Source organism: Loxodonta africana, chromosome 15 (assembly GCF_030014295.1).
Source record: "Loxodonta africana isolate mLoxAfr1 chromosome 15, mLoxAfr1.hap2, whole genome shotgun sequence".
Lineage (NCBI taxonomy): Eukaryota > Metazoa > Chordata > Mammalia > Proboscidea > Elephantidae > Loxodonta > Loxodonta africana.
In genome coordinates this window covers 75,435,292-75,463,221 of record NC_087356.1, presented here as the reverse complement: position 1 = coordinate 75,463,221, position 27,930 = coordinate 75,435,292, and the positions used below count along the sequence as shown (strand labels likewise).

At 43.0% G+C, this 27,930-nt stretch overlaps 1 protein-coding gene across 3 annotated transcripts in view; it reads left to right on the top strand.

The window, feature by feature from the left end:
• SORL1 (sortilin related receptor 1) overlaps positions 1 to 27,930 on the top strand; it is a 195,255-nt gene that overhangs the window by 32,463 nt on the left and 134,862 nt on the right. For all 3 annotated transcript variants that reach the window (XM_003418269.4, XM_064268936.1, XM_064268935.1), the window contains exons 4-7: positions 4,946 to 5,107; positions 6,652 to 6,719; positions 14,189 to 14,369; positions 27,209 to 27,310. In XM_003418269.4, coding sequence (XP_003418317.3) covers positions 4,946 to 5,107; positions 6,652 to 6,719; positions 14,189 to 14,369; positions 27,209 to 27,310 — 513 coding nt within the window. The remainder of the gene's footprint in view (positions 1 to 4,945; positions 5,108 to 6,651; positions 6,720 to 14,188; positions 14,370 to 27,208; positions 27,311 to 27,930) is intronic.

The window sequence follows — 27,930 nt, the reverse complement described above, 5'->3', positions numbered from 1 at the left end:
ACGCTTGCCTTTGTCCCCTGGAAGGCAAATGACCCCACCAGACCTACCACTTCCTGAGAAACATTGCACAAGGTTGGGTGCCTTGCTCTCAGTACCTGGGTGCAGGGCCCAGGCAAGCCACCCCTGTAGAAAGGTTGGGTGGGCTGCAGAGTGTGATGCGCAGTGGCTGGAGTGAGTGGCAGCAGCAGCTCTGAAAGGCTAAGGGGTCCTGAAAGGACCACAAGGAAATCTAAGGGCGTGTGCCTGAGGAGGGAGGAAGAAGGTGCTTGTTAGGCAGCCACTTCTGGTCTGGTGGCTGTGCTTTGTGGTAAGATGGAGTGGTGATTGTCACTCTTGGGGTCATGTGCGTAATTGAGTCTATTTTAGCACTAACCAGCAGTGCTACTTCCTTCTCGTTCCTCTGTGTGGTAACTCCCTGAACCAGTATGCAGCCCTAGCCACTTGTGGGACCTCCACCATCAGTCAGGCACGATCTAAATATGTCTGGGGATCTTTTAAAAAGGTCGCCAAGTCACAGAATATACAGTTAAGCTTCACAACCTCAGCAGAAGGGAGAGCTGATTCGGCCTTTTCCAGGCAGAGCTTGGTCCAAAGTAAAACTAATGAATTCCCCTCGTTGTCCCTTTGTTCCCATATCCTAGAGATAAGTTCCTTCGTTTCTTCCCCTGCCCTTCCTCCTCTTGCTGCTCTCTTGGCTTCTCGTCTCAAAACTGGAAAAATGACTTATGCTACCGAACTTAGTTTGCTATGCTTGTATGTTAAGAGGAAACAAAGTTTTAGGCAGAGATGAAGCTCCTCTGGAACATAAATGATTGCAAACAGGGTTGGAGAGGCTGGGGTACATGAGCACTCTCCTGAAATCACATAGCTTAAGTCCCTGGGTGGTGCAAATAGTTAACACGCTCAGCTGCTAAAAGGCTGGAGGTTTGAGTCTACCCAGAGGTGCCTCGGAAGAAAACCTGGCAATCTACTTCTGAAAAACGAGCCATTGAAAACCCTACGGAGTGCCGTTCTACTCTGACACATGTGGGGTGCCGTGAGTCAGATCAACTCGAGGACAACTGGTTTTGTTGTTTTAGGTAGCCCCCAGAAGAACGACTCTGTGGGCAAATCTGTGGTCGTCCTCAAGTAAACTGGACAGCTAGATAGTAGAAAAAAAAAAAATTATAGTAGAGAGGATGTAAAAACAGAGTTGGACATCCTGTGCCTTCCTAAGGTGTGCATTCATGACACAGTCACACAACAGCACGGAGCACTGGCTTGGTGATGGATGGAACCTATAAACAGCCAGAGCTGTGGGAGTTAGATGAGGTAGATTAGGGAAGTCAAGGCTTTGTGGAGTTGTTAGAGTCAGAAATGGAGATTCAGGGGTTGACCTGATTTCAATAGGTAGGGCAGAATTGGTGGGAACCCTCTAGGAGGAGAAGGGTGTGGGCAGAGGCTCTGTGGTGCTAATAGGCGGTTTCTTGCCGGACAGTGGGACATTAGCTTCTCAGAGGTGGAGGTTAGCAGCTAGGTGCTTGGGCAGATCAGTCAGGCCTCTCTTTTGAAGATGGAGGAGATTCTTTTGCTTCAAGGGCTGTGGCAGCCAGGGAAGAATTTCCGAGTAGGAAGTAACTGTGAGTAGTGTCTTTTAGGGAAATGTATCCCCTGGCCCGGGGCAATGGTGGTTCCATGGTGGGACTGTTGGATCCATTCAGGAGACCATGGTTTGGTTTCCTGCCAAAGCACCTCATATGCAGCTGCCACCTGTCTGGGTGGTTTGCATGTTGCTATGAGGCTGAACAGGTTTCAGTGGAGCTTCCAGACTCAGATAGACTAGGAAGAAAGGCCTGGTAATCTGCTTCTGAAAGTTAGCCAATATAAACCTTACGAATCACAACGGAATATTGTCAGATAGAGTGCTGGAAGATGAGCCCCTTAGGTTGGAAGGCACTAATAGGTACAACAAATGAACTGGGCAATGCTTTGTTCTGTTATATGTAAGGTTGCCACGAGTCGGAGCCTACTCACAGCAAGTAACAACATCATCTAGCATTGTGCATGATGGGTTGGAAGAGAAAGATGGAGGAGAGTCTAGAGAGGGAACCATTGTGGCAATCTAGGGATGACTTTGCTCGGTCACTCAGCTAAAACTTGGTATCACCGTCTAAGTATTTCACATCCTGCTAGGTCCTAGGAACTCGAGGGTGAATAAAACCAGTGCCTGTCCCCAAGCTACTGACAGCCTCTAGTAGGGACATGGGCCAAGCCGGTAGCCCTGGGAATAAAAAGGAAGGTACAGATTTTGAAAATACTTTGGAAGGAAAATGCAGTAGGGTAGGTGAGTGATTCAAAGTGAGGGTTAAAGGAAGGGAATGGAGCAAAAAGCAAACTCTAATTGTGAATGGTAGGCCTGGGAGAATGGTGTGGCATGGACAGAAATTGAGAAGTGGGGAGGGAGAATTGGGTTTTGGTAGGAAGGTACTGAAAACTTCACTTGCAGAGGTGGTGGAACATCTTGACACATCAGAGTGGAGAGGCTGAGAAGATAAAGAGGGTAATGAAAGCAGAGTCTGGGCGAGAAGCCTGGGTTGGGCTATAGATTCGGAAGTCATGGCGTTCTCATTCGTTGAGGCAGGAGTTGAAGCTGTGTGGAAGGGTAAGCCAAGTTAGGAGAGCCAAGGATGGAGGAGTGACTGCTGAGGTTACCTGAGGGTAGTGGGTGGATGAAGACAAGAGTGGGCAAAGGTGATGGAAGGACAGAGATGGTCCGAGATCGGTGGATGGAAGGTTGAGGTGTCACAGAAGGCAAAGGAAGAGAGAGTTCTGAGTATTTAAGGAGAGGATTAAGTGAGGAGGCACATAAATGAGTCCAGTGGTACAATGTGAGTCCTATGAATTAAATTCAGGAAGTGCAGCCTCTTCATCTGAAGAAGAGAGATAAGGGTTGATGAACTGTTAAGATGGGCTCTGGAGTAGGCAGACACTGATGTAAATGCTGTGGCTAGCTGCGTCACCTTGGGCGCTTAACTAGCGTGAGCATCAGTTTCCTTATTAGTAAAAGAGAGGATAGTAATAATACCTAAAGCGTTGATTTGCTGTGAGGACCAAATGAGGTCAGACGAGCAAAAGTTTTACTTAGTGCCTGGTACCTGGTAAGTGCTTGTGAACATTTTAGCTATTGTCACGAGCAACGACAGATTCTGTGACTGGGTCCATGATTTTTAGCTTCTCAAATGTGAGGCTACAGGAAGCTATGGAATAGATTTCTGGAGAAATCTTCTCAAATTGAGAACACTCCCTTCAGTATCCATGATGGATTGGGAGCAGGGAGACGGACTAAGTTATTCCTAAGGGATGTTTTTGTGCCAAAAATTATGACGACACTCTTATGATCGTAACCATTGTTATAACATTGTATTTGCTTATAGCAGTTTTTGCTTTCAAAACATTGACCACCTTCCACTTCCATTTAGATTCAGTTAGGGTTCTACAGAGTTTGGAGTTCTTCGCTAGATGCCATAGAGGAAACACAAGAGAAAGACAACACACAAAATATGCTCCTGGGAAGGTCTGAATGTTGGGGGAAAAGAGTGCAAGTGAAAAAGACTTAACATATGAAAGCAACGTGCAAACAAGTGCCAAGTATTAGCTCTGGCCAAGGCTGTGTGTGCTGAAAAGGCTCGGAGCAGAAGATTGATCTGGGTCAGGTGGAATCAATTATGCAAAGTGCCTTGATGGATTCTTTTGTATTGCTTTATCTCTAGGGTTTAAATGCCTGATTGTTGGAGTAGCTGGGTTCCGCTTATTCTAGTTTCTGGTTCACAACGTAGTCCCCGAGCCTCCCTAGTTCTTCTGGGTGCAAGGGCAGCCCTCGGGATTTCTCCCGTGCAGCCTTATTTTCTATCCTCAAACCCATGCTGTATTTTTTTTTTCCTTTGTGCCCAAACTCAAACTGCCCTAGGCTTGAAATGTTCTTTCTCTATGGAAGTCTTACCTGCCTTTCAAGATCTACCTGTTCCTTGGAGTCCCATTCTCACTTCCCAAGCCAGAACTAACCCGCTGTCATTGGGGCTTTGATGGGACTCTGCCCACCATTTCTCATTTGACCACATTGCCCTTGAATCATGGTTAGCAGAGGACATGTCTTTCTCCCTCTTTGGATTGCAAGCCAGCTGAGGGGAAGGACCCTGGTTTTCCATTGTGGCATCCCCAGTGGTGAATCATCAACACACACTTGTTAAATTGAATGGACTTGAGCCTTTCCCCCAGAGAACTCCTTAGGCTGATAGTCACTGTTCAGCTGAACTGGTTCAAAGTCACTCACCCAGGCAGCAGCAAAACAAGGCGGGGCCTCTGCTCACCAGGGCCATTTCCTGCTCTGCCCAGAGTGAGTGTGCCAGCCACAGGGTGACCTGGTCCCCACAGCTGCCCTGGCACCTGGTATAATAGTAAGAAGGAGAAGCTTATTGCCCTGGGTAGATGTGACTTTAAGGATTTTTCTGGAAAGGCATGGCTTGAGCTGCTCAGAGGCTGCGAGACAGCAGTCCCATCTTTGCAGGCTTGTCTCTTACTGTTTTCTCAGTTTAGCCAATCTGAAGGGCAGGCCTCCTTTGTCCCAGCTGCCAGTAGCAACCCTCTGATTGGAATTGAGTAACTGGCCAGGGAGTAGAATGGCCAAGTCAGTTGAAAGAAAAAAAAAAAAAAAAAATAGAAAGGCTTTGATTAGCTTCATTACTTGCTTAAGCAAGACCAGTCTGTGGCCCTGCTCCAGCCCTTCTCTCACTGAGCCTTGTGTGTGCCAGCATCTTTTCATTGCCCGGGCATGGTGAGAAAGCCGCGTGAAGGCACCCCAAGCTCCTGGTCCCTTGGTGTCGCTCTGCCCCCTGCTCACAGTGTTTGGAGAAGGTGTTGGGTGGCTTTGGCCAAGTCCTGCTCTGAGGTCACCTCCTTTCTCTTGTAGTACATCTTTGTTGACGCGTATGCCCAGTACCTCTGGATCACGTTTGACTTCTGCAACACTCTCCAAGGCTTTTCCATCCCATTCCGAGCAGCTGATCTCCTCCTACACAGCAAGGCCTCGAACCTTCTCCTGGGATTCGACAGGTCTCACCCCAACAAGCAGGTAAGAGAGCTTGCTGGGACACGGTGGTGTGGGGCACCTCCAGCTTTCTACTCTGCCTGTGTGGACTGCATGTCCTTTGAGGGACCTCCCTGAGGCTCCTCACTCCCTCTCTCTCAGGCTTAGCCTTTGTAGCTACTATATCACTTACCATGGCTAAGAAAAAATATATCCCCTTGGCACTCTAAGTCTGCATCCAAGCCAGGGATCAACACCCTGCACTTGGCAGGCTTGTTCCTTAAACATCTTGCCCTTCTAAGTGTAGATGCACCTTTGTTGCTCTTGGTGTAAACTGAGGCCCTGGAATTTAATTGGCGAGAGCCGGGTAGAAAAGCCTGGCATCTGAGCTCTGCATCTCCTTTCAGCTTTCTGTTCTACGTTCCCCGTCCTCCACCTTGCACATACTGCTTTTGATAAATTTGTTTGATGTGGCCATTGACTTTAACATTTAGCCTTTGTGTGCGTGTAATATAAATGTGTATATTTTCCTCCTTTAATCCAGGTTAGAAGAAAAGGTGAGAGGTGGGGAGAGAACCTGAGTAAGATGTATGCCTAAAGGCTGAAATTTGTCAAGTCAGCAATACTCATGTGGCCTAAATCTTTGAAACCTGCAGATCCTGTGTGATTGCATTTATGAGTTTTGAATGTGTTCCGCTCCATGGAACCTTAGAACATTTCTTTTTCTTTGCAGGTTGTTTAACCAAAACACTATCTGTTTACCTTTGATTGCCTTAGGGAGTAACCTAAGCATGGGCTGGGTCAGTTTACCAGTGTAGGTGGTTTATTGTTAATTTTGGCCTTATACCTCTTAGTACACAATTGCTAGGGCCAGAGGAAAGAGTTCCAAGGTAGTACAGTTAACCTGCTCAGCTACTCACTGAAAAGTTGAAGGTTCAGATCTACCCAAATGTACCTCAGAAGAAAGGCCTGGTGATCTACTTCTGCAAAATCAACCATTGAAAACCCTACAGAGCACGGTTCTGTTCTGACACACGTGGGGTCACTGTGAGTCAGGATCGGCTTGACAGCACCTGGTTAGGGCCAGAGGAGCCTTCTCAGGATGTGTCTTCAGAAGTCGTGGGACTTTGGCACAGATGGATAAGTTAATTACTCATGACTGCACCCTACGTATTTAGGTGGTTCCCTTTTTAGATACTGAACTTAGTCCTCTCCATTCCACTGTAATCACTGTGGCCCATCATGGGCTTTTTAAGACACTGATTCTCAGGCTAGAAGCACCAAGTATAATCCTTTTGTTCTTACAGTCACTTAGGAGCTAGTGTTGAGTAAAGGATGATTTCTGGTAATCCAAAAATGAGAGACAAGTCACATCATTTTTCCTTCCAGTTGTAACTATGGAGAGGAATGCAAAGGTGTAGGTTTGTCCTTCCTTCTCGCCTTTATTTGCTTTGGGAGTCACTGAACGGGTTTAGTGATCTGTTTTCATGGCCAGCGTGTTACATAAGGCAGACTTCAGCTTGTGGTGGGATTCAGGCTGCACACGTCCGTTACATCGCAACCACTTCTTGTTGCTTCGATCTTTGCAGCTATGGAGATCAGATGATTTTGGCCAGACCTGGATCATGATTCAGGAACACGTGAAGTCATTTTCTTGGTAAGTTGGGCCACCTCCTGTCTCAGTGCTGCCTCCTTCATTGTGGACAAACCTTCTGCCCTCCCCTGAAATGTTAAACATTGGGTTTAGGAAGGAAATTTTCCAGATCCGGGAGTTAAGGCGTCAAGTATCCCTGGCTCACCAGGGGTTTCAGAAAGAAGGGCTGTTTGTGAGAGAGGGTTAGAGCTTTTGCATTTCTCTGTCTGTCAGGGAACCTTGAAGCTCTTGCATGAATTAACGATTCTGAAGACTTTTGCTTTTATAGTGTTGTATCAGAAATGGGGATTTTTCTCTGTATAAAATTCTGTCGCTTGTTCATTCATTAGGTATATACTTAATATCTCTAAAATAAAGCATGTTGGTGCTTTTGGGCATAAGAAGTTGGATAATGTATGGATATACTCATTGGGGAGATTACAGGTTAGGAGGTAAGAAAAGACATTCATGTAAATAACATACCTCAAAGAAGCACAGAAGTGAAAGGTACAGTACAAGAAGCCGGAGGGGGCTTGTACTCCTTCCTGGTGGAAGATCATAGATAGCTTCTTGGAGGAGGTTGCTATCGATTAGGACGTGCACAACAGGTGAGATGTAGCATGCAGAGGTGTGGGGGAGAGGAATTCTAGGTAGAGGAACAGAACGGCTAAATGCTCAGAGATGAGGCGTTGTGGCATTTGGAGGGAGAACATTGAGTCTTATCTGGGACAATGTTGGGTGAAGTTTGGAAAAAGAATTTGGCATCAGAATCTACAGGGCTTGATAAAGGAATTTGGACTGAACTCTGAAGGCAATGGGAAGCCATTGTAGGTTTTTGAGAAGGGGGATGAAAAAAACCGGGCCATATCTCAGGAGGTGCATTTGTTTCTAGTCACAGTTGTTTCTGATCTTTTGTTGTTGCAGTGATACAGTAGATAATCTTGAATACGTGAATTTGTACATGGTTGGACGAATGCACAGGACAAATTCCCACGAGTGGGATTGCTGAGTCAGTGGGTATATCTGACTGTTCACTTGACCCTTGTGCATGGATGACTAAGAGATGTCACAAACTTGATACTTCCCAAACTGACTCTGTCTTCACTGCCCTAAACCACCTTTACCCATAATCATCCCCATTTCACTGATGGAAAACCCTTTTTCCTAGTTGCTCAGGCCCAAAACTTGGGAGTCATCATTGATCCCACCTGTTTTTGTGCTTTACAGTCAACCTATCAGGTTGGCTCTACCTTTAAAATACATCCAGAACCTACTACTCACCTACCACTTTACTCCAAGGTACCATTGTTGCTTCTTAGTCTCCACCTGGTCTTTCTACCTGCGCTCTTGACTTTCCACAGTCTATTCTCAGAACGTAGCCAGGCTGATCCTATTCAAAGCAAGTCAAATGTCACTTCTCAGCTCAGAACCACTAATGCGTTGTTTGTCTCAGGTGAAATATTAGGCACGTTCCTACCGCAGGGCCTTTGCACTTGCTGTTCCCTTTTCCTGGAATGCATGTACACAGACATGCAGTCGATTTTCATTATTAGTGAAAATTATTTATTTATGTTCTACGAAGTTGTTGCAAACACTGAATTAGCAAATACTGCACAATTGTTACTAAGAGCAAATAACAAGGATAGGTTCCTGGGAACTAATGCATGTGATACTTATTGTACACAATGTGTGATATGTGTAAACACATAATTGTGTTTCTTTTAAAGACACCTTAGTTAATATATATTGTCGACTCATTAGCATTGAACTTATGGCCAACTTTATAATTCATGCCTGAAGGAAGCTTCTCTAACACACGTATTTTTCCAGTAAGGCGCATCACAGCCTTCTTGGGCTTTGGGACACTAGGCAGCACCTCAGCACTGTGCTTGGGGGCCACTTTAAACAGTGAAATCATCAACAAAAAAGCACAAAAATGCCAGAGCTGGAGAAAAATGCAGAACAAAATTCTAACTCAAAAAGGAAGACCAGACTTGCTGGCCTGACAGAGACGACTGGAGAAACCCTGAGAGTAATGAAGTCACTCCTGAGGTTCACCCTTCAGCCGAAGATTGGACAGGCCCACGGAACAAAACAAGAATAAAGGGGTGCACTAGCTCTGGGGTGAGGGCTAGAAGGCAGGAGGGGTAGGAAAGCTGGTAATAGGGAACCCAAGGTTGAGGAGGGAGAGTGTTGACATGTCGTGGGATAGTTAACCAGTGTCATAAAACAATATGTATACTAACTGTTTAATGAGAAACTAGTTCTGTAAACCTTTATGTAAAGTACAATAAAAAGATAAAAACAAAACAAAGCACAAAAATGCAAAAAATAGGGTACTATATAGGGCAGGTGAAGGACGCGTGCTCATAGTATGAGAGCTGAAACAAGAAGGTGGAGCATCGTCTCCTTGTTCATCCTCAGCTGGAAATGTGCACGTTGGGTGACTCAGATTTTTCACTGCTCTGCACGTGGTGGCACATGACTGGGAAAGCACCACAAGTATTGATTTTTGGTTTTCAAATAAATTTTAGCAAGTAAGTGAATTTGCAAATAGGGAATCTGCAAATCATAAGGATTTACTGTACTTATGGGGTCCCTGGGTGTTGCAAACAGTTAACATGCTCGGCTGCTAACTGAAAGGTTGGAGGTTTGAGTCCACCCAGGGCTGCCTCGGAAGAAAGGCTGGAAATCTATTTCTGAAAAATCAGCCATTGACAACTCCATGGAGCATAGTTCCACTCACACAGGAGGTTTCCATCAGTCAGGGTTGACTTGATGGCCACTGGGAATCACATTCTAATATATTATTATCATGCTTATTTTCTAGCCCTCCCTCTTTAAGGGAATGAAAGCTCCGTAAAGGCAGGGATTTTAGTCAGTTTTGTGCACCGATTTATTCTCAATAAAGGAACCATTGGATTTCTGACTTTTGTGGATATTGTCAGATTTTCTATAGAATGTGTCAAAATTTGCGCTCTCTTTTTTTTTTTTTCAGCAACATAGAATAGTACCTCTCTCCACAGCCAATCTGTTAGGTAAAAAATAATATTTAGCGTAGTTTTAATTTATGTTTTTCTTATTATGAATGAATTTGAACATATAGTTATCCATTCAAGAATCATTTATATTTATTTTCTGCGAAATGCCCGCTCATGTTCATTGCCATTTTTCTTTTGATTGTCAGTCTTTTTCTTCCTGATTTCCGGAAGCTCTTTATATATTTGAGATTAACCTTCAGTGATATGAAATATGTTGTATATGTGTATGTATGTGTAGTTCTGTTTGTCATTTGACTTTTATATGCACTTTTAATCCTCATTAGATGTAATGATCAAATAAAATTTAGATAATTTTTATGCTTCCTTTAGCTCTCTGTTTGAGGGGAAGTGTCTTCAGTTGGTATTGCTTCCTTAGTAATTGAGGGCTGTGAAGATGAAGGGAGTAAGTGCCTTACAGCAGAGTATTTGTAGCTCCAGTGGGCTTCCTTGTCATAGGGGCCAGCTGTTTGTGACCCTCTTTTTTTTGTTGTTATTTGAGCAGAGGTTGTGGGGCCTTACTGAAATTACAACCACAGTCCCATCAATGGTATTCCACCCAGGGAATACCATTGTAACTTTCTTTTGCTTTATTTGAATTTTAAAGGAACAAATTACTTTTTTGTCTGTTTAAACCAAAACCAAATCCATTGCTATCAAGTCAGTTCCGACTCAGAGCGACTATAGGACAGAGTAGAACTGCCCCACAGGCTTTCCGTGGCCGTAAGGGAAATCTTTTGGAAGCAGACTGCCTCATCTTTCTCTTGAGGAGTGTCTGGTGGGTTTGAACCCTTGAACTTTGGGTTAGCAGCCAAGCACTTAACCATTGCACCACCAGGGCTTCTTTTATCTGTTTAAAGCCAGAAAAAAAACAAACCTGTTGCCATTGAGTCAGTTCTGACCCATAGCGACCCTGTGTATTGAAGGGGCAAACCAGCAGGATTACTAGATGAAGAAACTTCAAGTTTGACAATTTGCGGGTTATACCTTCTGCCTGAGTGCAGACACACAGATATCTTAGGGGGAAAGACTGGCCAATCTTATTTAAAATAGTTGCATGCCCCTCGTAAAGGGATTTTATGCCATTTGGGGGGTTCCCCTAGGGTCCCCCATAATAAATAAGACTGTGAGCTAACCTCTCACATAATAATGGCTAAGTTTGTTCAGTAATGCTTGGCAGCCTGGGAGCAGAGTGAGTGAGGAAAGCCAGTAACTTATGTCCGAGGCTTGAGAGTGCAAGACAGACAGGTCGTGGAAGAGCTGTGGAGTGAGGGATTCCCAGTAGGTGAGGCAGGTAAGTCCAGGTGCAGACTGATGACTGCGCCTGGAGGTAGAAGAAGGATTGGAATTTCCGAATGAAGGCAAGGAGAACAAGAAGTAGGTGTGAGGGAGCTTAGGAGTGGAAGGCCAGGTGACTGCAAAGAACTTGTAGGTGTAGTGGCCTTCACAAAGGGGAGGCCCACTTACTGGACTTCTGTATGGTTTACGGGAGTCTTTGGGCAGCACCAAGGGTTAACATGTTTGGCTGCTAACCGAATGGTTAGATAGAGGTTTGAATCTACTCCTCTCAGAGGGATCTTGGAAAAAAGGCTTAGTGATCTGCTCCTGAAAAATCAGCCATTGAAAACCCTTTAGAGGACTGTTCCACCCTGACACATGTGGAGTTACCATGAGTTAGAATAAACTTGATGGCAATTGCATTTTTTAATACAAATTATGAAAGAGAATGGGGATGAAAGTCACAGTTCTATCTTTAGATGTTTGTACCTGCTTTTGCTAGGAAGGGATAATAGAGGTGAACCGGGTCTCAAAATAGCTGAATAAAGGTTTCTTCCTCTCCACCATGTTAAAAATACCTAGCAGCTTCACTTTAATTTGCATACCCCCAGGCTAGAGGAAGTACTTTAATCAGTACTTCTAATTGTGGAAAAGAAGAGAACACGCAACCAACCACCCCCACACACAGAGAAGATCAGATGATGAAGCGTGGTTGTCTCCCACGCTAGGGCCAAGGTGCTGGTTTCACCACGGCCTCGTAAGATGTCAGACTGCAGGGCCGAAGTCAAGTCTTTCCCCATTGTGTAAAGCGCCTGGCTCACTCTCTTTTTTTCTGCTCTTTTTCTCACCTCCTGCCCTCCTTTCATTCCTCCATCCCCCTTTTTTGAGAAAATGTTTTTGACAGTACATCTTGGAAGGAGTTTTGTGTCATTACCGGCATTATCCCGAATGCCATTGTGCATATGGACCTGTACAAAGACAGTTCCACCAAGCGAGTCCTTCCACTTTTTCGCAGGTGTTCCTCCCTGTGCACCTTCACTCTGTTGCTCTCTTCCCTGTTTATTTCCCAATGGTTTCTCCCACTTGCCTGAATGATCCACTCTGGCCTTGGTGTTCTTGGGAATGTTAGAAAACCTGGGGTGGATTAGTCATCCTCACAGCTGCTGTTTGGGGCCTAAAGCTCAGAGATTAACCTCTGAGGCAGTTTGATGTAGTCACTCTCCATTTTAAGCTTGGAGTAGCCTCTCTTATTATGGTCCATGAGTCTAGTGCAGCAAGTATGGATTCAGCTAGGAACCTTGTAGGGTATAAAAGAAATATAAGACAAGGCTTGTAAAGGCATCTGCACTCTCTCAGAGCTCAAACACATCATGGCGAACAATATAATACAGTGTATAAGAAACTGCTGCATAGAGTAACGAGACCGATTCCAAAGTTCTACCCAACCAGAGCAGTTTCATAACTTCCTTTGGAGTTAAAATGCATAGAAGAGGCATGAAATTGAGTGCCGCAGAGAAGTGTTGCTAGTATTGGGAGAAAGAGGAGAACATCGGGGATGGCTTCCTAGAAGAGGGAGACTTGGCCTTGACCTCAGAGGATAAGCAGGACTTAGATTTCACAGGCTTTATTTTTCAGAGCAGTTTTCAGTGCACAGAAAAACTGTACAGGAAGGACAGACGTCCCATACGCCCCCTCACCCCTGCACGTCACACCTCCTGTTAACATTTTGCATTCCTGTGGTACACTTGTTATAATTGATGAGCCAACATTGATACGTTATTATTAACTAAGGTCCGTAACTTGCAGTAGGGTTTGCTCTTTGCGTTGTACAGTTCTGTGGATTTTGACAGATGTTCACTATCATGTGCCTACTATTATAGTATCCTACAGAATAGTGTCACTTCCCTAAAAATGCCCCATGCTCCACCTAGCCCCCCCGCCCCGACCCAGAGGCAACCACTGATCTTTTCACTGTCTGTCTGGTTTTGCGTTTTCCAGAACGTCGTGCATTGCAATCAGACAGCATGTAGCTCTTTCAGACTGGTTTCTTTCACTTAGCAATATGCATTTAAAGCTCTTGTATGTCCTTTTGTGGCTTGATAACTCATTTCTTTTCTATTGCTGAATACTCCATTGCTGTGAACCAAAAGGTCAGCAGTTCGAATCCCCCAGCTGCGCCTTGGAAACTCTATGGGGCAGTTCTACTCGGTCCTATTGGGTCGCGCCGGCATTTGGGTTTAGTTTTTGGTATGGATGTACTCCAGTTTGTTTATCCATTCACCTATTTAAGGACGTCTTGGTTGCTTTCAGTTTTTGGCAATTGTGAGTAAACTGCTACAAACATTTGTATGCAGGCTGATTAGGACTTAGCTGGATGGATCAGAGTGCCTGAGAGGGAAACCCTGCACAGGGTGCAGTGTTGACAAAAGCACCAAGAAAGAAATGAGCCCTCTAAGTCTGAAGGGTGTCAAGGAGAAAGAGTTTCTGCAGGTGCCTCCTGGGAGATGAAATTGCACTGGTGGTGTGACACCAGATTGCACAAATCCATCTGTGACATCAGCAGGGGACGAATGATAAGAGAAAAGAACAAGTCCTGTTCGAAGAATCAGGCACAGAGACATAACCTAGTTTTCTCCAGTGCTGTTCCTCCGAGAGTGAAGTATCTGGAGGAAATACTCTCTATTTCTCTGAAACTTGCTGAAGCCTCCTTCAATCCATTTTTGAAGTCATCTTGTTTATTTACTCTGCAACACTGCACCTTGGACTTTTTCTGTTGTTCGTTCTTCTCAATCAGGGCCAGAATTTACCTTCAGCTAAACCGAGGATGCTTTGAACAACCACAATAACAATAAAAAGCACTTTACAAATGGCAGTTTCTCCCCCTCTCTATCAAGCCAAGGAGCGAAAGATGTGAAAGTCTGCTTCTGTAAAGGTTACAGCCTTGGAAACCCTAGGGGGCAGTTCTACTCTGCTCTGTAGGGTCGCTGTGAGTTGGAATTGACTTATGGCAACAGATCTACCAGGCTAAGGAGGCACTAAAATCAGGACATTCTTGAACCGTAGAATCATTTGGAGGTCATACCATCATGGTCCGACATCTAGTTGGTTGTATGGCAAAACCTCCATACCTCAAATTATTGAATATAGAAATATTAACCACTTTTAATTTTCTTGCAGGGGAATTGATCCCTATGACAAGCCAAACACCATCTACGTTGAACGGCATGAACCCTTTGGTTACTCCACAGTTTTCCGAAGTACAGACTTCTTCCAGTCCTGGGAAAACCAGGAAGTGATTCTCGAGGAAGTGAAAGACTTTCAGCTTCGGGACAAGTACATGTTTGCCACAAAAGTGGTGGTAAGTTGAGCGAGCTAAGGAATAAGCTGCTTTTGATTTTCCTTTTTGAGTTTTGGCACTCTGTGAATAAACCAGGTGAGTCTCTACAAGCAGGATTGATCACCATGCCTGGGGGAGCTTGACCTAAGGGTTCCTTGGCTACTTATGAACATTCCCAAAGGGTCTGGGGGGTTCTGGGAGGCTGGAGGAGTGGAGAACCTTGGGGCAACCTCTCACGGTGTCTCGAGGCTTTAGGAATTGGGTTGTCCCTTGTATCCAGGCAATCTCCCTATTTCTTTAAAATCCCAATTAAAAGAACACAGAAAGGAGAGGTGGAAAGCAGTTTTTTTTTTTTTTCTTTTAATCTAACTGCCTGATTTCCTTTAAACTTAGGCCGATTTCTTTGAGATTTTTGGGCACATGTTAATTTACAAGGCTAATAGGATGTGTAGTCATTGGCCAGTGAGAGTTAATGCTCTCAGAAAAGCAGTAATTAAGCTTCCAGCTGTCAGTAAGTAGCTTAACTCTCAGCCTTTGGGAAATCTTCCCCTTGATTTGATGCGTTGGAGGCAAATGCTGAAACGGAGGGCTTGCTCGTTTAGAGCCAGTGTTGATTATACAAGAGGACTCGCCTCAGAACTATCAAGTTCACTCTTTATTGCCTTTGTGTAAAGGAAAAAAACTAGGCCTGGCCAAGAGCAGATTGGCTGCCATTCTGGGGGCTTTTTTTTTTTTTTTAATATTGTGCTTTAAGTGAAAGTTTACAAATCAAGTCAGTCTTTCGTACAAAAATTTATACACACCTTGCTATGTACTCCTAGCTGCTCTCCTAATGAGACAGCACACTCCTCCTCTCCATTCTGTATTCCCCATGTCTAGTCAGCCAGCTCCTGTCCCCCTCTGCCTTCTCATCTCCCCTCCAGACAGCAGCTGCCCACATAGTCTCATGTGCCTACTTGAGCCAAGAAGCTCATTCCTCACCAGTATCGTTTTCTGTCTTATTGTCTAGTCCAATCCCTGTCTGAAGAGTTGGCTTTGGGAATGGTTCCAGTCTTGGCTAACGGGAGGTCTGGGGACCATGACCTCCTAGGTCTTTCTAGTCTCAATCAGACCATTAAGTCTGGTCTTTTTATGAGAATTTGAGGTCTCCGTCCTACTGTTCTCCTGCTCCCTCAGGGGTTCTCTGTTGTGTTCCCTGTCATGGCAGTCATCTGTTGTAGCCAGGCACCATCTAGCTCTCCTAGTCTCAGACTGATGTAGTCTCTGATTTATGTGGCCCTCTCTGTCTCTTGGGCTCATAATTTCCTTGTGTCTTTGGTGTTCTTCATTCTCCTTTGCTCCAGGTGGGTTGAGACCCATTGATGCATCTTAGATGGCTGCTTGCTAGTGTTTAAGACCCCAGACGCCTCTCTCCAAAGTGGAATGCAGAATGTTTTGTTAATACGTTTTGTTTTGCCATTTGATCTCGACGTCCCCTGAAACCATGGTCTCCAGGCCCTGGGGGCGTTCTTAATGGCAGCCATTCCCTCCTTGACCTGGGCTCTTGAAGGCCTCGGGTAACCTAGAGGCTACTCTGCTTTCTGTCACTGTTAGCTTTAGGGACTGAAATCAGATGTAATGTTTTCCTCTGGGTTGTCATTTATGTGATTGGTAGCAGGCCAGCCCTTTCGGTAGAATTCTAGGGTAGAGAGGTGACCTCCCCCACCAGGGAAAGCAGGGAGTAAGGTTTAAATGAAGAGAGAAATCAGGGCTTCAGACCGGTGCATTCCAGTTCAAACCCCTGCTGAGAATTTGCATTTCCACCCTACTTATGCATTTTAACAAGATCCCTAGGTGATTCTTACGGATATAAGTACTGGTTCTTTTTCTGGCTTCTCTGCAAGATGTGTTTTGAAATCACTAACCTGTGGCAATTTCTCGGACTACTTGTATTGACTGCATTGCTCCCTTCTGCCTTGCCTCTCTCTGCCTGTCTCTCTCTCTCCCCCACACACGTATGCCCTCAGAGCATCCCAAGAACATAAGCATCTTTTAATTGCCTCGGGCAGGGATGAGGGCTGATGGGAAAACACAGGTGAGAAGATGACCCAAGCATTAGTGCATTATGACATCAAGTTGGGAAATGCGGAATTACGGTATAAGTAAAACCTTTGTCTTCAGTTCTGCAGTTTTCATGTTCTAGTCTGTTTTAGTTCCTCAGGCCTAGATTTACAGGTTTTCCCCACTATCAGAAAATAGAGTGTTCTTATGAAATGACGTAAATTGAAGAAGCAGTTACCATTAATTTATATGGGAAAAATTTTTGAGCGTTCCAGACCCAAAAAATACATTAGGACACATCTTGCTAATAGATGCACAAAATAAATCAAGATGAAACACAGATGCTCATAGTCACAGTTCAAAGCTACGGCCGCTTGATGCTGAGATGCTGAGTACAGTGCCTGGGGAAGGAGCTTGGCGACGTCACCCTCTTGCTTGGGGTGCACGCTGCCTTTTTAACGGCTTGCTACGAAGCAAATGCTGAATGCTATTTCTGATTTTTGCCTTTTTTAGTAAAAGTGAAAACCCTCTTTGGGTTTCTTTCGGTTAGAGAAAACAGGCACTAACGGTCATCTTTCGTAAAAGCAAAGTGGTGTACAGAGAACTTTTGAAAAGTGGGGGATGTCTGTATTTGTATGGTTTTAATTTCCGCATTCTAAGGCACAGTGACTGACCCTCATATTTGCCCTACTTTTTGACTGATTCTAGGCTGAGATAGCCCTTGTGCATTTCTTTTAACCCTCTTCCTGTATCTCACACCCAATAATGTAAGCTATACCATGGTGAGAGCTTTCTGTGCCCACCATTTCCATCTAATAGCCATGTTTGTTCTTAAGACAGAGCTGATTTACAGTGTGTCTGTGATGAGCTTTTCTTCCTTTTTTTAATATAATTTTATTTTGCTATTGTCGAGAATATACACCGCAAACCATACACCAATTCAGCAGTTTCTGTGTGTACCATTTAGTGACGTTGATTTTATTCTTCGAGTTGTGCAACCATTCTCACCCTCCATTTTTAGTTGTTCCTCCCCCATTAACATAAACTCACTGCCCACTAAGGTTCCTGGCTAATCTTTTGAGTTGCAGTTGTCAATTTGATCCCATGTGGATAGTTATTAAAAGAGCGTAATGCTCAAGGCAGCCCTTTTTTTAGTAGTTAAGCTAAACTATCATTTGATTTTAAGAAGACTTCAGGGGCTATTTTTGGTTCGAAGTTTAAAGATTATGTGATGAGTTTTCCATTATTCCTGACCAGTGTATGATGTCTGTTTTGATGATCACTGATACAGAACTCAGTATCTTGCACAATGCCTGGTACAGTGCAGAAATAACAATAGTTGAATGAATGCCATCTCCACACATCTGATTTAAAAAGCATAGCCTACTAGATGATATTTCAGTGGGTGTTTTAAATTATTGGTACTTTTATTGTCAACTCTCCGTAGAGAGTTGGCTTATTTACTTACATGTTGTTAGTGGCAAAATTGTACTTGAGCGTTGGTTCTCCCTTTAGCACATGGATGGGTCACCAGCTTCCAAGGTCAGTTGGTGTTAGAGGCTGTAGGTAGGATGAGCTAGACCACCACCTGTAAGTGTTTCCCAAATTGTTGTTTAAGGAGCACCTCGATGGCACTGGGTCTGGGTTTAGAGCAGAATAACTTAAGGGCACTTGTTACAAATGCAGACCATACCACCCGGATCATTTTTCATGAGCGTCCCTGGGGTGCCTAAGAATCATCAAAGTTTGAGAAAGTCTACCCTGCATGCAGGAGCTTTACATAATAGCCAATTATATTATTTAAAAAATATATTTCTAAAGGATAGATTGATGAGAGAAGAAACACAAGTGGCAGTGGCTGATTCAGTGGGTGTTTTCCCCCTTTCTGCTACATGAGAATACTAAGCCACAAGGATAAACAAAACTGGCCTCGGTTGGTTAACCCTCCCAGTAGGAGTTTTGAGGCCTTTAAGTGTAACTTTTTACATAGGGTCTACCTAGCTCTAAGGATGCTTGTGGTTTAGGGAGTCCCAAATGGCTTTAGTGTTAAATGGATTCAGGCAAAATCAGGAAAGTCAAGGAACTGATTTTGAAACCCATAGAAAATTGGTTTTGGGTCATTAATTCTTTTGCTTCCTTCCAGCATCATGAATGATTGTACCCATGAATGACGACAATTCTTTGCAGGTTACTTTTTTAAGAGCACATGCAGAGAACAGAGAGCCATTTGGGTTCTGGGCTGGAGCTGGTGTCCAAGTTTTGAGAACCTTTTGGTGCCCTGTTGGCCTGGCTCTTCTGACTTCATATGTGCTTTGCATCTGAGGCCGTTTGATTTTTTTTTTAACCTAAGTTTAATTTTTATTCCTTGTTCTTTAACATGAAGTTCACATATTTGTCTTTATAGTCCACTCTAAATGATAGGACCCTTAAAGCAATAATGAGGTACCATTGCAAACTGACCAAAAAGTTTGTGGTACAGGGTTAGCCATTTCCCTACAACCTCACACCCAGATTCTCATGAAAACCGGCCTCAGACAATTCTTGCACAATGTGTCTCATTAAGCAAGGACCTGATCTGTGGGCTTACTTAAGTCTCCTCACCGTCTTTACAGATGATTCAACCATACCTTGTATGATGCAGCCCAAACAATCTCCAACTGAGATTGGTAAACCACGGCCCACCACTTGTTTCTGTAAATAAAGTTTTATTGGAACACAGCATGTTCATTTGCTTGTTTATGTATTGTCACTGGCTGCTTTCTTGCTACAGAGGCAGAGTTTAAGTTGTGACAGAGACTGCAAAGCCCACAAAGCCTAAAATATTTACTATTTGGCCCTTTACATAAAAAGTTTGCCAACCTCTGTTGTAGAAGAATTCTGTTACTCGGACAGTTAGCACCAGGCAGCCAGAATCCTCCTAGTGTCAGCGCTTGACAGGTCCCAGGTATTATCTCTAAAGGTGCAGACTATGTTGTTGCTGTTAGCTGCTGTTGAGTCGGCCCCCTTCTCATGGCAACCCTGTGTACAAGCAGATGAAATGCTGCCCCGTCCTGTGCCATCCACATGACTGGTTCCAGATCAGACCATTGTGCTCTTCAGGGTTTTCACTGGCTGATTTCTGGAAGTAGATTGCCAGGCCTTTCTTCTCAGTCCATATTAGTGTGGAAGCACCACCGACACCTGTTCAACGTTACAGTAACATGCATGCCTCCACTGACAGATCGGTGGTGGCTGTGCGTGAGGCACATTGGCTGGGAATTGAACCCAGGTCTCCCACATGGAAGGTGAGACTTCTACCACTGGCTATGTTGTTGTTGTTGTGTGCTGTTGAGTCAATTCCCACTCAGAGTGACCTGTAGTACAGAGTAAAACTGCCCCGTAGGGCTTCCAAGGCTGTAAATCTTTATGGGAGCAGATTGCCATGTCTTTTCTCCCCCAGAGCCGCTGGTGGTTACAAACTGCTGACCTTTTGGTTAGTAGCCAAGTGGTTAACCATTGTGCCACCAGTGTACTGTACTGGCTGTAACCAAAATCAGACTGATTGCAGTTGAGTCACTTCTGACTCACAGTGACGCTGTAGCACAGAGTAGAACTAACTGCCCCATAGGGTTTCCAAGGAGTAGCTGGTAGGTTTGAACTGCCGAAGTTTTGGTTAGCAGCTGAGCTGTTAACCACTGTGGCACCAGGTCTCCGTACAGCCTATAAACCAAGAACCCGTTGCTGTTGAGTCGATTTTGACTCGTAGTAACCCTATAGGACAGAATAGAGCTGCCCCGTAGAGTTTCCAGGGAACGCCTGGTGGATTTGAACTGCCACCTTTTGGTTAGCAGCCATAGCACTTAACCACTACGGCACCAGGGTTTCCGTATTTTTTTTTTTTTTTTTGCTTATAGGCCTTCTTAAATTGTTGTACCTGTTCGTGTCATTGTACTACCTTTAAAATATTATGGCCAGTTCAAGTATCTTGAATGCTTCTGCTCTCCCAAGCGGGAGCCCATTTTTACTTTCACTATTCTGACTAACCAACCAGTAATTTCACTGTTGAAAACTGATTTCTGACTTTCATTATGCTAACTAAAAGTCTCTATTGTTCATCAGAAATAGCAGAAAAAGCATAGTAACTGCCTCAGCATTCTGAGCTTTCTGATGAGCTGACCACGCTGCAATGTGAATTCATAATTAGGATAATAGACTCAAACTGAATACATGTAAAAATAAAGCTAGGTATCAGTGCCTAATGCTTATAATTTTCATATACAGCAATAAAACCCAAAGAAATCTACATATTAAAAATAAAACTATAAAATAAATAAAATTTAAATTCATGTTTTTTTGGAATAGCTGTATTTAGATATAATTTACATATCATAACAATTTAATCTTTTGAAATAGTTCACTGGTTTTGAGTATGTTTACAGAATTATGCACTCATCAGCATAGCCTAAGTCCAGAACGTTTTCCTCATCCCCCACCAAAAACCCCATACCCATTGTTAATAACTCACCATTCTCCTCTCCTCTGAGTCCCTGGCAACTACTGTCTTTCTGTCTCTATGAACTGCGTATTCTAGATATTTTATGTAAACAGAATCATACAATATGTGGCCTTTGCAGCTGGTGTCTTTCACATAGCATAATGTTTTCCGATTCATCCATGCTGTAGCATGTATCATTATTTCATTCATTTTTATGGCTAAATAATATTCCTTCGTATGGTTATACATAATTCATTTATCCGTTCATCAGTTGATGGGCGTGTAGGCTGTTTCGTCTGCATATTAGCTGTCATGAATGATGCAGCTGTGAACATCCACATGCAAGTGTCTGTGTGGACGTTTATTTTTCAGTTCTCTTTGGTATGTATCTAGGAGTAGAGTTACTGGTTCATATGGTAATTTTGTGTGTAACCTTTTGAGAAGCTGCCAAACTGTTTTCCACAGTGGCTGCATCGTTTTATATTCCAACCTGCAGTGTATTGGTGTTTTTTTCATGGCTTCTTATTATCTGTCTTTTTGATTGTAGTCATCTTAATGGGCATGAAGTGGCATATAATTTTGGCTTTAGTTTGCATATCCCTAATGGCTAATGATGTTGATCATCTTTTCGTTTGCTTATTGGCCATTTGTATATCTTCTTTGGAGAAATGTCTATTTCAAGTCCTTTGTCCATTTGTAATTGGATTGTTTATCTTTTTGTTGTTGAGTTGTAGTTTTTTAAAAATATATTATGGATATTAAACCCTTATCAGATTTATGGCTACCAAAGATTTTCTCTCATTCTGTGGGTCATCTTTCACTTTGTTGGTAACGTCCTCTGAGCCACAAAAGTTTTTAACTTTGATGAAGATCAGTTTTATCTGTTTTGTCAATACAAGGTCTTGAAGATTTACTCTTATGTTTTCTACTAATAGTTTTATGGTTGTAGCTTATATTTAGTTTATGGATTCATTTTGAGTTAATTTTTATATGTGTTGTGAAGTAGGGATCCAATCTCACTCTTTTACATGTGGATATTTATGGTAATTGTCCCAGCAATATTTCTTAGGCTATACTTTCCCCATAAAATTTGTCATGGCATCCTTGTTCAAAATTAATGGACCTGAAATGTAGGGGTTTAGTTTTGAGCTCACATTTCTATTGCATTAATCTGTCTATCCTTATGCAGCACCATACAGTTTTTATTACTGTAGATTTGTAGTAGGTTTTGAAATTGGGAGGCCGGAGCCCTCCAACGTTGTTTTTCTTTTTCAAGGATGTTTTGGCTATTTCAGGTTCCCGTGCATTTTCGTGGAGCCCTGGTGGCGCAGTAGCTACGAGCTGGAGCTGCTAATTTAAAGGTGGGCAGTTCGAATCCACCAGCCACTCCTTGGAAACCCTGTGGGGTAGTTCTCAGTCCTGCAGGGTCACTGTGAGTCAGAATCGACTCGACAGCAACAGGTTTGGTTTTTTTGGCTTTTGCATTTCCATATATGTTTTAGGATCAGCTTGTCAATTTTTTACAAAAAAGGAGCAGGAATTTTGATCGTGACTGTGCTGAATCTGTAGATCAATTTGGGGAGCAATGCTACCCATTGCTGCAATGGAAAAGGAAGAGCGAAGAAGAATTGATACATTTGAATTGTGGTGTTGGTTAAGCATGTTGAATGTATACCATGGACTGCCAGAAGAACAAACAAATCGGTTTTGGAAGAAGCACAGCCAGGATGCCGCTTAGAAATGAGGAGGGTGAAACTTAGTCTTATTGTTTACTTTGGACATGTCATCAGTAAAGACCAGTCGCCCATTCTTGGTAAAGTAGAGGGTCTGCGAAATCGAGGGTAACCCTTCATGAGATGGATTGACACAATTGTCGCAACAATGGGCTCAAACACATGAACAATTGTGAGAATGGTGCAGGACTGGGCAAACGTTTCATTCTGTTATTCATAAGGTCGTCGTGAATGGGAGCCAACTCATCGGCAACCTGCAGCAGTAAAGCCACCTTAAAAATATCAAGTTTTCCAGGCCATGAGCATGGAATTTCTATTTATTTAGGTCTTTAATTTCTTTCAAGGATGTTTTGTGGTTTTCAGTATACAAGTCTTACACTTGTTTGTTGAATTTATCCCTAAAAATTTTATTCTTATTTATACTATTGTAAATAGAATTGTTTTCTTAATTTCAATTTCAGATTCCTTATTATTGGTATAGAAATAGTTGCTTTTTGTATGTTGTACATTGTACATTGATTTTGTATCCTGCAACCTTGCTGATTTCCCCGTTAGCTCTAATATTTTTTTTTTCTTTTGCGTGCATGCATTCCTTAGACTTTTCTATATACAGATCATGCCATCTGCAAACAGAGATCATTTTACTTCTTCCTTTTCAATCTGGATGCCTTTTGTTTCATTTTGTTGCCTAATGCCTTGGCTACGACGTCCAGTACAATGTTGGACAGAAGTGGAGGGCACAGTCTTGTCTTGTTTCTGAGCTTAGGTGAAAATTATTAAGACTTTTCACAGTTATGTATGATGTCAGCTGTGAGTTTTTTTGTTGATGGCTTTTATCAGATTGAAGAAGTTCCTTTCTGTTTATAGTTTGTTGAGTATTTTGATCATGAAAGTGTTATATTTGTCAGTGTCAATTGAGATGATCATATATTTTCCCCTCTTTATTAATATGGTGTATTCTATTGATTGATTTTCATATATTAAACCAACTTTGCATTCCTGGGATAAATCTCACTTGGTCCTGGTGTTTAATTCTTTTTATGTGTTGCTGGATTCGATTTGCTGTATCTCGTTGAGGAATTTTCTATCTATGTTCATAAGGGATATTGGTCTGTAGTTTTCTGTGGCTATAAAGCTGTTGATTTTCAAGGCTACTTCAGAGCTAAAGAAAGGGGGACGAGACTAGGGTAGGTTAAAATACCGCGAAGTTGGCTGTTCTTGCTGGGATTCAGCTGTTTTTCTTGAATATACACTCCTCAGATTGTTGCAAGTCTTTATTTAATTTTCAGAGTTCCAGAAAAGTTGATTTTGAGGGTTTACGTTGACGTTCTTGTTGCTTTGATAGCTGAGCAGATTTTCACAATTCCTTACTCTGCCTTTCTGGAAGTCTGCAAGTGCTTCCCAATTAATATTAACGTTGTAAACTTGTTATTATAGACATTTTTAAATATACACAAAAGAGAAGTTAATATTATTGTGATCCTCCCATGTACCCTCATCCAGCTTCAACATTATCTACATTTGCCAGTCTCTTTTCAGCTCTCTTCCCCACTGCTTCCCCCCACCCTGGGATATTTTAAAGCAAATTATAGATGTCATATATCATTTTGTCTATAAATATTTCAGCATAAGCAACATTGATGTGGATGATGATGTTTTGCTGAGCCTTCATTACTGCTCCCAAGGAGAATGTGGCAGTGAATGCTACGGCCCAGGGGCTTCTGAGCTGGCGTCTCTGTGCCGCCAGGTTCCTTGGGATGCCTGAGTTCTCCCTCTGAGTTTCCCTAACTGAACTCCTCTGGGACTTCCAGTGGGATAGCTCGCTGCAGCAGCCTGTGGTCTTCACGTGGCAGGGATGTGCCATGACCCCTCATTTCTTTTTGTTGCTGACATTAACCTGAATGTTAATGTCCATACTGGAATTAAGATTAATGCAGATATTTATCTTAGTTTATTTTTAATTATCAAGAAATAGAAATGTAAAATGAAAGAAAAATTATTATTACAAACTCTCAGACTCTGTAAGATTGGCAAAGATGAAAACATTTAACTAATTCCCAGTTGTTCCTGATGGTGTGTGTACTAGTGGGTGTGTCAGCTGGTGCAACTTGCAGGAGTATGATTTAGCAATATATATCAAAAATAAAATTAAAAAAAAAATTTATATTTGTTATTGAAAATACACAGCAGAACATACAAAAATAAAAATTTTAACCTAGGACTTTTTAAGAATTATCCTATAAATATGTTAGGATAGTTGCAAAAAAGGTCATATACACAAGTATGTTAATTGAAGCATTGCTTCTGGAAACCACCTAATTGTTAAATGGAGAGATGTCTAAGATATATTGTTAATGAAGAAAGGTTAAGTTGCAGAACAGCATGTATATCATGATTTTATTTGTATGTGAAAAATAAAACTGTGTTATCAATTTGGGATTGTGCTAGGCTACTGGTAACAGGCTAGAAATAAAAATGGCTTAACCAAGATGAAATTTTATTTTCTTCTATGAAAAAGAAGCCTGGAGGTAGGCAGCCTAGGGCTGGTACATTAGTTCCCTGGTTTCATTTGGGACCCAGGCTCCTATCTTTTTGGTCTACCATCCTAACTAGTGATTTTTATTCTCTGGATTACTGTGGTCTAAGGTGTCTGCCAGAGCCTTTGTGTCCACATTGCAGTTAGGAAGACCAAGGAAAGACAAGGGCAAAAATAGAACCCTTTGCAGATGACTTAGTCCCTGTAAGCAGCCATCCTAGAATCCCCATGCAGCACCTCTCTTTGCATCTTATTGACTAGTACTTAGTCATTACCTGACCATGTGTAGCTGCAAAAAATGTAGGGGACTGTGCTCTTGTATCCTATGGTTTGAGTAGCATTTTGAGTGGCAGTTTCAGGATCCTGTTGCTAAGGAAGCTAGGAATAAAGGATGTTGGGATGGGTACTAGCAATGCTTGTCACTATAGATACACTTGTATAAGCTGGCGCAGATGTTTGTAAAAGAGTGCCTGGGAGCCTCTTAGCCAGTGGGTCCCATGGCGAGTAGAGTGGGAAGAGGGGTTTGAAGTTAGCAAATCTTCAGCACTTTTACCTTATGGCCTTTCTTACTATTTTTCTTTTTTTAATGAGCATGTTTTACTTTTATAAGAGTAATAATAATTTTAAAAAACCCATCAATGCTTTATTAAGAAAAGTCCCAGAGCCTTACAATATCTTATGATCAGTAGCGTGCCATTGTTAATTTTTATCTTGGTGGTAGTAAAATACAATAGCTGTCCAGGTTTAAAAATAATTCTCCCAGAAGATAGTGGGTTGGATGAGATTTCAGGTTTTTGAAATGACGTTGATATTCTGTGATTTTTGTGTGTTTACACTAAGACTTATCTTGGAATACATTCTCAACTCTCTGGCCTCCCGGCAGCAATCATTAAGAACTTTTGATTAGCGGTGGACCTCTGGGTGTCATTGAGAAATGGCTCCTTTCTAAGCTATAATCGTAGTTGTAAGCAGTGAAGAAACTTAAGAATCGGTATGTCATTGATATCTGTATATTCAGAGATACTCATAAGGATTTATATGTGTATAAACCAAAACCAAACTCATTGCCATCAAGTGGATTCTGACTCATAGTCTCCCTATAGGACAGAGTAGAACTGCCCTATAGGGTTTCCAAGGAGCGGCTAGTAGATTTGAACTGCTGACCTTTTGGTTAACAGCTGAGTTCTTAACCACTGTGCCACCAGGGCTCCTATATGTGTATAAGGTGACTCAAACTAATCATCTGACCTTTATACATAGTAAAACATTTTATTGACTAAGGAGGGCTTTTGAAAATTTGCTGCAAACTAAAGACTTGTGACTTGATTATCCTTGTGATCTTGAAATGGGAGTAGAAGAGAGAAGAGAGAGAGTTTTGTATGCATGGTGTGTGGTTAGAAAGGCTGATCTCACCGAGTTATGGAGGTCGTTGGGTAAGGCTCTCCTGGCCAGTCTTTCCAGCCGCATCGGACAACATGCTCCCCTCGGTCATCCTGCTCAGCCTTTGGCAGTTCCATGCCCCTCTCCATGTGCTCCCACCACACCATCGTCTTTCTGCCTCATCTAATATCCGTGGAGTACCTAGTATCTACTGGAGACCAAAGGAGCCCTGGTGGCACAGTGCCCTGGTGGCGCAATGGTTAAGAGCTTGGCTGCTAACTGAAAGGTTGGCGATTTGAACCTACCAGTCGCTGTGCAGGAGAAAGATGTGGCAGTCTGCTTCCATAAAGATTTACAGACTAGGAAACCCTATGGGGCTGTTCTACTCTGTACTACAGGGTCACTGTGTGTCAGACCCGACTCAATGGCAACGAGTTTTATGGGTTATTGAAGACCAGGCATCTAGGATAAAACAGCACAGCCTTAGCTATCTAGTGATGACCAAAAACCCAAACCCAAAACCCTTGGCTGCCGAATGATGACAGGCAGACATTGCAGAAATGTGAATTTGAAGTCATACTCTCTATTTTGTGTATTTAGTAGCATCGCAGGAGTCTGACTTTTCCGTTTCCCCTTTCGCTTGTTTTGAGTGGCTGTAATCTGGCAGAATTAATTTTTCTCTTCTTCTCCTTGGCAGCGTCTCTCAGGCAATCAGCAGCAGTCTTCTGTCCAGCTCTGGGTCTCCTTTGGCCGGAAGCCCATGCGAGCAGCCCAGTTTGTCACAAGGCATCCTATTAATGTAAGTGGGGTTGGCTTGGGAGTGGGAAGAAATGTTATTGTCCTCAGGTGGAGGCCAGAGGAAGGGTTTCCCTGGGATGTCCTGCTGGGGTGGATAATTGAGCGAGGCACCCCGAAGTCATTTTCCAGGTAGGTCTCTAGAGAGAGCCATTCTATTTTGGGCATCTTGGCCTGTTGTTTTCCCGCTTTACTGGTTGGAGTGCATCTGAACAGGGAGCGTTTAAGTGGAGAGGATGGGCAGAGAGGTTTGGAGGCAGTCAGTAGGCTTAGCATGCCAACACTAAAGGACTAGGAAGGCAGGGCACAACAGCAGTTTTTTATTAAGTACCTGCTGTATTGCTCACGGAGCCCAGGTGGCGTAGTGGTTAAGAGCTCGGCTGCTAACCAAAGGTCAGCAGTTCGAATCCACCAGCCACTCCTTGGAAACCCTATGGGGCAGCTCTACTCTGTCCTGTAGAGTCACTGTGAGTTGGAATTGAACTGATGGCAATGGGCTTTGCTTTTTTTTTTTTTTTTTTAATATGGCTCATAGGTATTTGGGTTCCAAAAGGGAAGAAGATTTGGGTCCTCCTTTTAAAAACAGACAGATGGGAGAGACCAAAACCTGAACAGAAGATATAA